The sequence below is a fragment of the Adiantum capillus-veneris genome, chromosome 7 (genome assembly GCF_014529385.1).
Source record: "Adiantum capillus-veneris isolate H3 chromosome 7, ASM1452938v2, whole genome shotgun sequence".
NCBI classification, from domain to species: Eukaryota; Viridiplantae; Streptophyta; class Polypodiopsida; order Polypodiales; family Pteridaceae; genus Adiantum; species Adiantum capillus-veneris.
In genome coordinates this window covers 38006533-38020312 of record NC_140937.1, presented here as the reverse complement: position 1 = coordinate 38020312, position 13780 = coordinate 38006533, and the positions used below count along the sequence as shown (strand labels likewise).

Here is a 13780-nt window from a genome sequence, read left to right as displayed (position 1 = left end):
GGGGGGTGTGTGCGTGTGCGTGCGTTTGTGTGTGTGTGTGTGTGTGTGTGTGTTTGAGAGAGAGAGAGAGAGAGAGAGAGAGACTCGTCTTGTGTAGAGTGCAATGCAGACGCCATCCATGGTCAAAATTTCTTCTTTCTGTATCCACAGCTAATTCTTACAAAGGAAGCTTTTGCCAACTTCTTGGAACGACTACGTTAAACAATCCAAAGTACGTCAAAACTTTTAAACAGCCTCATTTCTCAAAAATAATTGAAGCTGTGGCGCTTGGGTTGAGAACTCAATAACATCGTCAAACCCAACTTTGTAGTGAAGATGACAACCGTCGACGTAGAGAACCCCTTGCCTACCACTAAATTTTACTCGCAATACCTCATCTGCTCTCACAAAATTATGCATCAATTGCTGATTTGGAACAGAGGGTGAGATGGGCTCTCTAACCATGTACTGTAGATCTTTAGACAATTGTGACATTACAAATCCACCAGCAGATTGCATGGCAGCAGTCGAGCCTATACCCGTACATACTCGCAACCCACTCGACCTTGCATGAACCACTGGAGAAACAAACCCTGAATTATTCGCTTTGCATATCCTGCAAATGGCAACAGATAACCAGCCTCAACAGTTTACTGCAAACTGCTACTTGTCTTTATTGCATTTTAACTCTTATCTTGAAGGAAAAGACATTACCCCAATGAGCAACGAGTGACCGCAGCTGGGTTAGGATGGGCAAGTAATACATCATTCAAGGCATATGATCTCAATGTACTTCCATTCACCCGTATTGATATTCTGTGAACATGTGATGGAATTCTCTTCTGAGCTTGAATCTCTTGCAAAACCTTTCGCCAAAAATGAATATTAAGTCAAGCAAACCATTAAGTATAACTAGCAATGTAAATGCTTGTTTTGTGAAGATCCAAGCAACATCCTTTTATGATGTCCTTCTTACATGTTCAAAATTCTCTTTCGTGGCGGCACATAGATAGCCTGCACTGCGAGTTGCATCAAAGTCTTCAAGCTTCTCTTCGACCTGGAATCACCCCAACATACCCATTAACGGAACTCCACATGGAAGTTGAGGTCATACCTGCCGATTTCAAGCCACAACCACACGTGAACTTAATGAATCATTTATAAAGATTATTTCAACAGCAATCATCCCTCTTTCATTATACAGAGGAAACACACTCGGTGTATTTCCAGCATGATTAATGTATACATGCAGCTTAGTTACTCCTATCCTATTATTTCTATATGCAAGACCTATGTTTCCAGCACATAAGAGTCACCTTCAGCTAGACTCAGAACAGTCACAATACTCAACACTTTTCAGGGAGAACCAGATGTAGCTCAATTGGCATCACCTACCTCACTCATTTGAGTTGGATCTGAGTTGACACCAAGAACAGGTATTGAGCTATCCAAGAAGTGACTGGCTTGCAAGAGTGTTCCGTCACCCCCTACTGTGACAACCAAATCCACGCCTCTAATGGAATCCTGCAGTTCATCTCGATGAAGCTGTCTCCACACCATTCCCAGACTGCCAAGGACATCCTTGCAATTCTGCACAGCAGCTTCATGCACTGTGTGCCGGTCTTGCAAATTTCCTGAAATCTGAAACAAGAATCAAGACCCATTATTCTATGAAACACTCTCTCTCTCTCTCTCTCTCTCTCTCTCTCATACCATACCATACTGATGTATATGATATTGACGCCTCGACTGCCAGAGAGCTCCATTGTATCAGCTCACCCTTTGTATTCCCTTTGTATCAGCTTTCACCCCACCCCTGCCCACTATTTTCTTTTCAGTTCTTTGTACTTTTTGTACCCAGACCTGGTATTAGATTCACCACATGTAACCTTTTGGTCTCATAGGTCATTTTGGCCTTTTGAAGACGTTAATATTACATTTCATTTCTCTCTCTCTCTCTCTCTCTCTCTCTCTCATGAAAGAGCTTTCTTGCCGTGGCAGCCGCACCCAAGAAGGATCTTGTTGCTCATCAAGAAGCACGAATCTCAGCCCTTGAGGCCCAAATCCATGAGCTCATGGCAGAAAATGTGGCTCCAACGCTTGCAAAAGCTTGAGAACCCGCTGGAAAATGGAAGTCAAGCTCTTCTTGCGAAAGCACGAGAAGTTGAAGCCTCCCTTACCAAGTTTGTCACAATGGTCCAGAAAGAAGTATACTAAGTTACACATGGCATCACAAAGAGGATCGACACCAAGCTGACACCAAGCTACAAGCAACCCTTACGGAACGTCAGTTGCGGGAATCCCTTGGCCTTAAGGTTAGGATTGGGGGGCTCCCATCACCTTGGTGTACCAACAAGGACACTCTTGAAGAAGCAATCATCAAGCTTAATGAAATACTTCAACCAGTCACCACCGAGCCCAGTGCAGTCTCCTAGATCAACGATGCAAATAGGCGCCTGCCACCTGGGCAATGCACCCTTACCCTCAAGGACAAGGGGAGTGTCTCAAGCTATTACGCCAATCACGCTTCCTCAAGGGAACAAGTTCTGGATTGCCGAGGAATTAACAACGAATCAACTCAAACTCAAAGCAAGCGAGTTCAAGAAGATGCACGATGCCCACAAACAAGGCAAATGGGCAGTCTATCGAGATGGACGAGTTATCATCCAAGATTTTCAAACTTCTAAAAAGACCGCGCCGCAATCGGCTAAGATACCCGTTAGGTTTCTCTCTCTCACTTTACCCCTCCTTATTCCCGTTTTATGTTAGTCTCCCAAAAGCTAGAATTTTCAGTCTATACCTCACCCAACTGAGTTGTATCAATCATATGATGAGCCACTTTGTAATGTTTTTGATTTGGTCCCATAGGTCATATTTGACCTCCGAGGATGTAAGGTGCAGCAGAATGAATGTTTAAACTTTGCTCAAGATGAGTGCTCCGAACTGTGCTCAAGGTTCCTTTTGTTCTTATGGAAGGGAGAGCCTTCCGTTCTTAATGAGAGAGTGCAATGGACACAAACAAAGTGAATGGACATCGTGTATGAAGGTGTTGAGACTGAGAGAGAGAGAGAGAAGAGAATACGACACCAGAGACGTTGTAAAACCCTCCTCCGAAGGCCCCACTCTTTATGGTGAGAGCGGTCTACTTATGATTGCACAAATCTCTACAATACTTGGACTTGCCGACGATGAGGACGACGACGAGACGGGCTGAAATCTGAAAACTCTAATGGCTGAAATCTGCAAATCTTTATCTACTGAATTCTGACTCTATGTCGATGACGATGTCAATGGCGACGATGCGACGACGCGCGCTGAAAACGCACATGCTGAAATCTACGTTTTCCGGGCTGAAACTGTAAACTTCGATGGATCCCACCGTGCGGCGAGGAACTACTGCGGGAAGATGAGATCTGCGAGGTTTGGGACTTGATCTGTGATGTCTAAGGGCTGAAAACTGAAAACGTTGGGGTTTCTTGAGGTTCCGTCGCGGAGAATCTGCAAAACGCTAGGGTGTGATGCAGATGCAAAAACGCTAGGGCTGAAAATCTGCTCTGCTGTCGCCAGTTGTCTTGCTAGGCAAAACGCTAGGCTGATCTGCTGTTGCCAGGTCGCTTCAATGCAAAAACGCTGGACTTCTTCAGCTGAAAACGCTAGATACTGGATGCCGGCAACGCCAAGCTGGCTGCTCCAAAAACGCTAGGTCTCTTGGGGGGTTCTGCTGAGAAGGTGCCTGATGAGTGTGTGCTCCTGCTGCCTCTTCTGCCAATTAGTGCTAGCCTAGGTTTGCTTATATACAAACTTACTCAATTTGCCCTACCTACTTTCCAACAAAAGTCACTTAAAAATAATAAGTGAAAAATGTCAAAAATAGGGAAAATAGGCTAAATGCACTTGAAAATTCCCCTGAAGGATTCTGATGGATTTTGGTGGGAATGCTTATGATCATGTTGTGTGCAACCAGAGGATATGCATCTACACTAAGTGTCTGGGCATGCACAGTCTACGAACAGACTTACAAAAGTGCGAGATCACTTCTAAATCTAGACTGACTGGACTGACTGAACCCTTGTCGTGCTGTAGCTTGTCCACGGACACATAGGGTTGGATGTGTCACGTGACAGAGGACGATAATCATAATCTCTCTCTCTCTCTCTCTCTCTCTCTCTCTCTCTCTCTCTCTCTCTCTCTCTCTCACTCAGAAAAAGAGGCTACACTTGGTGTACATAAGATACCTCTCGAGATGCTCCTTGGCCTATCACCTAGAGGAAGGACAAAAGCGGGGTAACAATGTAAAGGCTATGTAAACATCAAGGTGGTCTGTATGATGAGTGAAACCACCGTGGGAGTGCATAATGCCACGTGATGTGGGTATGATCCCGATGGAAAAGAGCTGACAACCTCGCCCATGTGTGAAGAAAGACACATCAATGCTGCCTTGCTGCCCTGGAGGAGCCGGCTGAAGAATCCTACTAACTGCGAAGAGTATGCAGCAGCTCAGTCCAGATGGCTGTCAAAATGGTGGACATAGGGGAGGACTATGAGCCCAGAATGTGGGTACATCGAGCCTTCTGCATGGTCCAAAGGGTGATGTTGCATATCATGGTGAAAACTGTGTCTTGCTGGCAAAAATCCAGCTGGTGACTTGCATCTGGGATCATTTGTAGAGTGCCCGGTCTATATACTAAGGGAGTAAGTAGGAAGCTCGGATATGTCAGCAAGCCCTGAAAAAAGGCATGTGACCCTAGAAATTGCAAATGCCATACAATTGTCCCCTTACGTCTCGAACCCATGCCACTCTAATCAACAGACAACAAATTGCCATCCACATTGGTTGCACATACGGACAAACCCAGAATCAATGCCTCAAAGACTCAAGCTCTGAAGTACATCTCTCACAAGTCGGATCATGACCAGTGAGACTGCCGACCAAGTGCCATTAGGTAATCCTGCATGTGCTATCATCCACATATAAAAACTTATCCTGCAGTTGATCCGAAGGGTCCAGATACATGAGCAAAACAGTCGCTAGAAAGCTAGTAGGATGCACTGGTCCTGCCATACCTCTGACTAGCATGGACCGTGAGATGGGTGCCGGGTCTGCAAAAGAAGCCTCCTCCCAAGAGAGACAATGTACTCAGAAGAGGATAGAGGGGCTCCATCATCGTGTCAAAGGAGGTGGCGTAAGATGCAATGGAGACAAGAACTAGCTCATGATCCGGATGGACACCTCAACTCCGAGCTAGAAGACCTGCAATGCCACACACATGAACAAGGCACCTGTAGAGAAGAGAGATCACTGAGGTAAGACGTCCGAGAGAGAGAGAGAGAGAGAGAGAGAGAGAGAGAGAGAGAGAGAGAGAGATATCTGGGAAAGGCTCTCCATGTTGATAACAAGCTGCTCGTACAAGTGACCATAGATCTGACATGCCCTATGGATAGACCGAGGTACACACAACTGCAAATGCTACTGATATTGTAAACTGCCCTTGCACACGAGACCATTGACACGGTCTCCACATGGGTACCACCTCCAACACGCTCTGAGAACATAGATCTGGTGCACCTCCTCTTGGCTAGATCTAGATTTGGATCTGGATCTCGCATGAGAAACTTTGCCACTACATGATCACAAGGCCTGTGTTAGGCCACCCTGAGGAAACGTTGCACCGTAGAGATGATCTGCAAGCACTGCATTTGTTGCCCATGAAAAACATTGGGGCTGATCTGCTGAGCAAAAATGCTGGGCTAATCCACAACAAAACGCAGAAACTATTCCCAGGGGCAGATTTCCAAGGCTCTTCCCTTGGAAACAATCCGCGTACTAAAAGCTTGTAAGCAATGCCTTGCTCCGCATCTTTGGATCAATAATCCCCAACCCTATCACAAAATGATGATGTCTGTCACAAAATGATGATGTGGGATGACCTGATTTATAATGCTGTTACCAACTTATAGTACCTCTCCGAAGGGGCCCCACGGGACATAAAGGCTAAAAAAATTGTGCATACTTGCTGAAGTGGCAGAGCTGTACGGACGGCCACGTTTTACGCTAACTGCTCACATGGCAGCATACGAATTTCCATGAATCGCACTGGTTGCAAATAGGCAATGCCAACTTTGGGTTAGAAGCTTTTGAGACTGAAGCTTTCATGTAATTGCTTTTGAGGAGGCCTAGGGCCTATAAATTTGTACCTAAAGGCTCTCTTCTCTCAGTTTTGCCGGAGAGCACTGGCAGAGAGGACTCTCAGACTTTGTACTTTGCTCATCTTTATGAAGTTCAAGTACCGCTCGACCCACATAGCAGAGTGGGCCGACGAAGAGTCCCTTCCAGGATTCCGGATGCTGTTGGCGATCTCCCTCGACGCCATACAGTTCGGTACCAGTACCTCACTTTGAAAAGGAGGGGATGTCACGTGACACATCCCAGCCCTATGTGTCCGTGGACAAGCTACACCACAGCAGGGTTCAGTCCGTTCAGTCAAGTCTAGATTAGCAGTGATCTGGCACTTTTGTGAGTCTATTCGTAGACCGTGCATGCCCAGTCACTTAGCATAGATGCATATCCTCCGGTTGCACACAACATGATCATCGGAATTCCCATCAGAATCCATTAGCATCAGTTAGGGGAATTTCCCAGTGCATTTAGCCTATTTTCGTATTTTTGGTTATTTTCACTTATTATTTTTAAGTGACTTTCCTACAAAAGTAGGTAGGGCAATTTAGCTAAGTTAATATATAAGCAAACCCAAGTTAGCACTTTCTGGTAGAAGAGGCAGCAGGAGCTTCCCGCTCAACAGGCAACTTCTCAACAGTACCCCCTCAGACCATCCTTGGCGTTTTTGCATCTTCAACCATCCCTGGCGTTTTGCATCTACACCTCAGCCTTAGCGTTTTTGACCATCAGCAGATCAGCCATCACTTTGGTGTTTCTCCCCTACAGCAAACCATCGCCCTCAAGCATCTCAGATCAGCATTTTGACATCAGCAGCATCTCAGCCTATTAGCGTTTTTGTGCCTCCACAGCCCCAGTGTTTTTGGCAAGGAAAAGGACAGCCCAGCGTTAGTGAAATTCAGCCAGACCGCATCAGATCTGCCTCAGCATTGTAGCGTTTTCCTCAGCTTGAAGATATCAGCCTTACAGCGTTTTTCAGCAGGTACGAACAAGCATGAAAACGCAACCTGACAGGTATTTAACCTCAGCGTTTTTGCCATCAGCCTGAGCCCCGACGACCCCATCATTTTCAGCCATGAAAACAGCCAGAAAACAGCCATTTTCAGCCACCAAGACAACCCCGAACTCAGCCAATAGAAGATCACAGATTTAGCCTAAGTCGTCGTCATCACCGTCGTCGTCATCGGCATAGTCACGTTGCATCAGTCCCTTGCATTCGCATTGTACACTTTTGTGCAATCAAGTAGACCACTCTCGCCGACGAGAATGGGGCCTTCGGAGTAGGGTTTTACAACCTCTCGGGTGTCGTATCTCTTCTCTCTCCTTCTCTCAGTCTCATTCACTTGCACGCACAATATCCACTCACTTTGTTCGTGACCATAGCACTCTACAAGACGGAAAGCTCTTTCCCTAAGAACCTAAAGGAACCTTGAGCAATAAGGATCACTAATCTTGAGAAATTACAACATTCATTCCGCTGCACCTTACACTACCACGACGCGACAGGAATTCACTTCAAAACAGTTCACAGTTTACAATTGATTCGACACGGCCTTGCAGAGTTCCGTGCCTAGAGATATTGGCCCCAAAGACTAGCGCCCCTTTCGGTATTTCTTTTTGTATTAATCTGCAACTCAAAATACAAGGGAGTAGGAGGGTCTTACTCTTAGACTCTGCGTCCACATGCTCTTTACAAGGGATGCCAAAAGCAGATCCCCAAAAGCTGTAAATCAAAAGCTTTCAAAAATAAAGCAAGGCTGTCTCACAAGCTCTCTTGGGGAATTAGAACAACTCCGGAAAAGCTGTCAGCATAGGAAAATCTTCAGCCTTTGCGTAGAATAAAGCGGGGGAAAAATCTGCCGTCCGTACGCTGTTGCCATGTCAGCATTTTGCAAAACGCGCCGTGATTTTCGGGACTGTCCGTACGGGCTTGCCACATCAGCAAGACAGCGGGCAATCGGAATTGCTTGGGGTATGTGTGTATGTATTACCAGCCATGCCACGTCAGCAGTTTGTGACATACCCCCCTCATGAATGCATTGTAATCGCCTTCGAATATGCCTGCAAAACAGACAGAGGCCATAAACTGTCTTAGCAGACACTGACTGTTAGTACCGAGGCACTAGGAAAAACACATCTAGCACATGTACCAATCGACAGTCACATCACACGACATCACACATTCACAAATTCATTCGGATCTTAGACCATGATTTACCGGCAACGCAATTAGCAATTGCATCTAGATCCACTTAAGACCTCATAGATGCCTGATTGACTAATCCTTATTGCAATCACGTTTATTGAGATCTTTCAGACTGAAATGCTGCATTCATTTCGTCTATCAGTTCCTGCACTTAAACAAGTCAATATCATGTTCGAGAATTCCAGTTCATAAAGTCATACATCAGAATACTATTTGCTCACAGTATCCTGAAACTAAAAAGAGACATTAGTGACTTTAGTATCAAAATCGAGGCAATCTATTGACAAAGGAGCGGAGCGACTCCCCTCTTGTGCATACGCGTTGCACCAGATTCCACCCAAGCTGAGTTCGGGGTTCCATTTAGAATAGACTATGCTAACACAAATGCTTCAAGGTAAAGATTCGCAATCCGAGGAGTATCTGCCAGGTCCTCCTCCTCCATTCACTTCGCATCCAATGCGGAGTAGGTCTTGAATTTAACCAAGAACCGTCTTATCGCTTTACCTTTTATCCTTCTATCTTTCTGTGCCAATATCTGTTCTGGAGTGAGTATCTGCTCGTTTTCCTCCAATTCGGGCTGCTCATCTGGCTCCCCATCTTCGGGCACATTGCCTTTAAAAGGCTTCAAGAGACTCACATGAAAAGCATTGTGAATTCTCCAAGTATCGGGCGGCTTCAATCTAAAGGAGACATCATTTATCTTTTCTGAAATCTGGAAAGGTCCGTAGTATCGCATACTAAGCTCTGGAAAAAGCCTCTCCTTTCCCTTTTTCTTTCTCAAGAATGCCTTCTCAAAATGTAAGAGCACTCAATCATCGTCCTTCACTTTCAAATCGCAACGATGTCGATCTGTTGGCTTTTTCCTGAGATTTCTCCAAAGCCTTCCGAACCAGGTCCAAGTCCCTCGTGAATTGGTTGGCTTCAAAGAAAAATCTTATCTTTCGTACTAAGGAAGGGTGAAACCTTTATAGCAAATTCAATAATCTCAAATGGCACCTTTCCCATCAAAGAATTAATCGTGTTCCTGTAGGCATATTCCACCAAAGGTAAAAACACTTTCCCCGTGAAGTCTTCAAATTCAAAGAAGAAGACTTCAACAAATCCAGTACCACTGAATTAGCAATGTCTGATTGCCCGTCTGGAACGATGACGGGAACTGCAACCGCGTGCCAATGTTATCCCAAGTAGCCTTTTAAAACAAACTCGTAAATCTGGGGTTCCTGTCGGAGATAATCGTCTCGGGCATGCCATGTAATTTTAAGATTTGGGCAATAAACAATCGTGTCCACGCTGTGTTTTCGGGAGATCAAAAATGAAATCCATTGCAATACTTTTCCAGGGGCGGATGGGTATGGGTAAAGACTGTAACAATCCCTGTGCTTTATGCCTTTCAAAACTTGACCTTCTGGCATACCAAGCAACTGCGTACAAAATCGTTCATGTCCTTGAGTCTCGGCTAAACAAAAGTATCTCTCCACACCTTTCAAGGTGGTAACAATACCGTAGTGACCCATAAAAGGTGGGCCGTGGTAGTCGATTAGAACCTTTTCCTTCAATAGCTGTGTAACGCACAACATCGTTTTCTTCATCAAGTAGTCATCCCGAATGGAATATTCCGCTACTATCTCCCCATTCCGTACCCGAGTGAAAATATATGCAAAATCTGTATTTCTGGCATACTGATCGACCATATCCTCGAAGCTCCTATGATGAATCGTGGAAATAGCCACAACCAACGGCTTCCGGGACTAAGCATCTGCCACCAAATTCTTCTGTCCCTGCACATGGACAATCTGGAAGTGAAACTGTGACAAGATGTTCGCCCACCGCATTCGCTTTTCCGATAGCTGCTTCTATGACAAAAAGTAGCGTAAAATTTGATGGTGTGTGAAGACAATAAAATCCGCTCTGAGTAGGTAATGCCGCCATTGAGTAAGAGCATAGATAACCGCCAAAAGCTCTTTCTCATAAATATGTGCTGTCAATTGTCACCAGCATGTGACTACTATCTATCCTTTTTGTTGATTTCTTTCTTATTATTTATTTATTTTCACTTTTTGGAAACACCCCTCTAGAAATCTAACTGCCGTGCATTGCATAGCTAGTGTGAAACTGTTCAGAGGGAGTCCAGGCCTGAGGGCAAGAGAGCACTAAGGTTGGACAAGGACTATGGTTAGCCAAAGTGGGGTCATTGACTAGCCAAAGTGGAATCCTTTGCTACAGAGGCTACATTTCAGTTCTTGGTGTGGCTGCAGTGTACAAAGAGGGTCAGATGACCTAAAAAGATACAATGGCAGCATCTCCTAAAATTTAGGGAACTTCTATTTTTGGACCTGAAAATGTGTTCGTGTCATTACCTCAGGAATGACAAGGGGAACATTTTATTACTCTGCCGCGAAGCCAATTGGGCAACCGGTCGGGAGATTTTTAGTCGGCAACCCCGAAATGGGAAATGGCCTGTAAATGTGCCAAGTGGCACATTTTTGTGCACTTTCCTCATGCATGAAGAAGTGGCGCTGAATTTAGAGAAGAAAGGCTCATTTTTCCAGCTTCTGTCACAGGTTGAGAGCTATGGAGTGCTTCTTTTCCCTCTTATGTACAGTGCGGTGCCAGGAGTGATGCCCTGCACGCTATGCACTGCTCTCTCTCTCTCTCTCTCTCCCCTATGGGAGTATGTTATGCCATGTAGTGGGCTTTTCATTTGACCAATGTACAATTATGTGGGTTCATGCGCAATTGCCGAGGCAAGAGCCTCTTGCACAGGTACTGGATTAGCTAGCGGCTAATCCCCCGCAGGTACAGGTGAATTCGGAGAGGTTTCACCTGCGAAATCCCGTCCAATTCAAAGGGCAAGTAGCCCTATAGGTGCGGGAGCTCGAGGACTTGCTACGGATGCGACCGGCACGTGAAATGGAGCCCGAAACAGTGAATTACAGCCTGCTGTGTATTTTTGCAGGTTTAGGGTTTTGACCCTAAACGGACCCTAATACCCCCAGGAGGTTCGGAGACGCGAGGGGACTGCTGTACAGGTGATCTGGCGCATTTTCGGGGCAGAAAACAGAGAATTCTGCGTGCTGCAGATTCTCGCCAGGTTTTGCAAAGTGTCCGTATGCGTCGGGAAAGTCATCTAATGCGTGGGGATACTGACTGTGAAGGGTCCTAGTACAGTTATGCTGCCGAAATCAGGCTAGAACAGATGGTATTCAGCCCAGATTGTGCGGGGCAGCTTGTAGGGAACCACAACTTTTATTCCCTCTTTTAAAGAATAAAGAAATACCGAAAGGGGCGCCTAGTTAGGGGCCAATCTGGTGTCGGTCTTCTCATACAAGTGCAATCTAGCAACCTGTATCCCTTCCCCTTTGTTGTTTCTTGAAAGTACAGGTAAAGTGGGCGACAAATTAAATGGGTGAAAGCAAATAAAGTTTAAAGTCTAAGGTCTACCGCCCTTTTTGGATTAAACAGGCCTGTTTCATGGTTCCATTGCCAGGATTGTATCACTTTTTCCCATAGAAGTGGGCCTTGGTCAATTTGGGTTGGAAGACACAGGGGATCATAGACCAAACACAGGGAATTGCAATTATGGCTGACAGACCAGATGATGTGACTGAAGAGGTTTCCTCCTCACAGGGTCAATAGACACATGAAGTGGGTGAGTCTTCAAGACCACCACAGACGGATGATGATATATTGGTCCAGTTGGCTACTGCTGTGGCTATGTTCACACAAGTAATGCAGAACCCGAGGTTATTAGCCTTTCTGCAACCTCCTCTTCCGTCTCAGCAAATTGGGTCACTGGATCATATTCAAAAGCATGTTAAGGCTCAAGCACAGGTGATTCATACTGCAGAATCAATGGAAACACCCGTACACTTGATGGAGACCATACAGTCTCCAAAACCTGTGCCTAAGGTGCAAGAACAGGTGGCTGAAACGCCAGTCTTTCAAGCTGTACCAGTTCAACCAGCCACCTTTCAGCAGCTTATAGCTGGTTCTAATGGACAGGGAAGCAACCTACATGCTATGCAACAAGTCTTCCCACCACCTTCAGTACACCCTGGCTATTTTGGAGGTGGATCAGTATTCTAGAGCATGGCTAGTCATGCACCTAGAAATCAGTTTCATGCCAGGAACAGTGTTCGGGGGTGCTCAAACGATGATGCCTAACCCCATGTATGGTGTCATGGGTATGCAACCAGGGTTTCAAAGCACTTAGAGCCAATTTGGGATGCCACAGGCAAATTTTAATATGGCTGGAATTACAAATCAACAGCCAAATATGGCATCTCCAAGTCAACTTAATAGCGGCCAAGGAACACAGATGAACCCTAACAGTGTTCCCATGTTTTAGTCACTTCCATATGACAACTTAACGCCGTTGGAGAAGCCAACTCCGTACAAAGAAGGTGGCAAAGGTTTGACATTCACGACCTTTACAGGGTTTGATGACAGGAAGAAGGCTCTCTCATTCCTCCAATAGTTTGACAAGGCCTATGCAGGAGGAAACTTTACAGAGGCTTCAAAGGTCTGCAAGGCAACTTCAAGCAGATGCACAATGGTGGACAACTTTATTGCTTCAAGGGCAAGCTCCGTCCACATGGATTTACTTCAAGCAGATTTTTGCATTAGCATGGTTATCTGATGACTTTGAAGCAGATGTCATGACAGAATGGCACCAGCTTAATGCTGCTACTTGCAAGAATCTGGATGACTTCAATCGGAAGTTTTGGAAAGCTCTACTTCCAGTAACTTCCTATAGGTTTGTGCCATTGACAGAACAGATTGAAAAATACTGTTGTGGCCTACCCAAAGGATTGAGAAAGTACTGCACAAAGACCAAAGTCACTACTTTGACGCAGCTCATCGAGGTAGCAAACACTGGCAATGGTTTGCTCAAGGGAGAAGATTGTGAATTCAATACTGGCATCAAGAAAGGATCAACCAAGAAAAATTCAACGAAGAAGTACGTTCTCAATGAGGTTCCTAGAGCGACTTAGGAGCCAGCCAAAGCATGGAAAGGCAAAGCCACGGCTGAATCAGCAAAGGGACCAACAAAGAAATGGAAAAGACCTTTTCCTCGCAAGTCGGAAGAGCAAAGGAAGGTCCTAAGGTGAGAGAACAAATGCTTTATCTGTGAGCAGCTTGGCCACATTGCTCAGAATTGTCCTCAAAAGAAAAGGCCAGCTGATTCTAAAGACAAGGAGGACAGGAAAGGAAAGAGGCCCATGGCTGGTCTAGTGTCAGATATGGTGGGCGACGAGCCAAATTCAGATGCAAGTGAGCTTTGCAGAGCATGGGGAAAGGTCAGGGATCAAACAGTGCTTATCTTCTTTGATCCAGGTACCAAAGCCAACTTCATCTCCCCCGAATTGGCTTCAAAGTTGGGAATCAGACCTGAAAAGATGGGGTATACAGCAGAGGCA

At 45.5% G+C, this 13780-nt stretch overlaps 1 protein-coding gene across 1 annotated transcript in view; it reads right to left on the bottom strand.

Moving 5' to 3' along the window:
- Nucleotides 1-119: 119 nt before the first annotated feature.
- The window catches only part of NADK3 (NAD(H) kinase 3), a 61907-nt gene continuing 48246 nt past the window's right edge, over nucleotides 120-13780 (bottom strand). The window contains exons 2-5 of the mRNA XM_086517181.1: nucleotides 1375-1620; nucleotides 956-1036; nucleotides 694-845; nucleotides 120-595 (exon numbers count right to left, since the gene is read on the bottom strand). Coding sequence (XP_086373307.1) covers nucleotides 226-595; nucleotides 694-845; nucleotides 956-1036; nucleotides 1375-1620 — 849 coding nt within the window. The 3' untranslated portion in view covers nucleotides 120-225. The remainder of the gene's footprint in view (nucleotides 596-693; nucleotides 846-955; nucleotides 1037-1374; nucleotides 1621-13780) is intronic.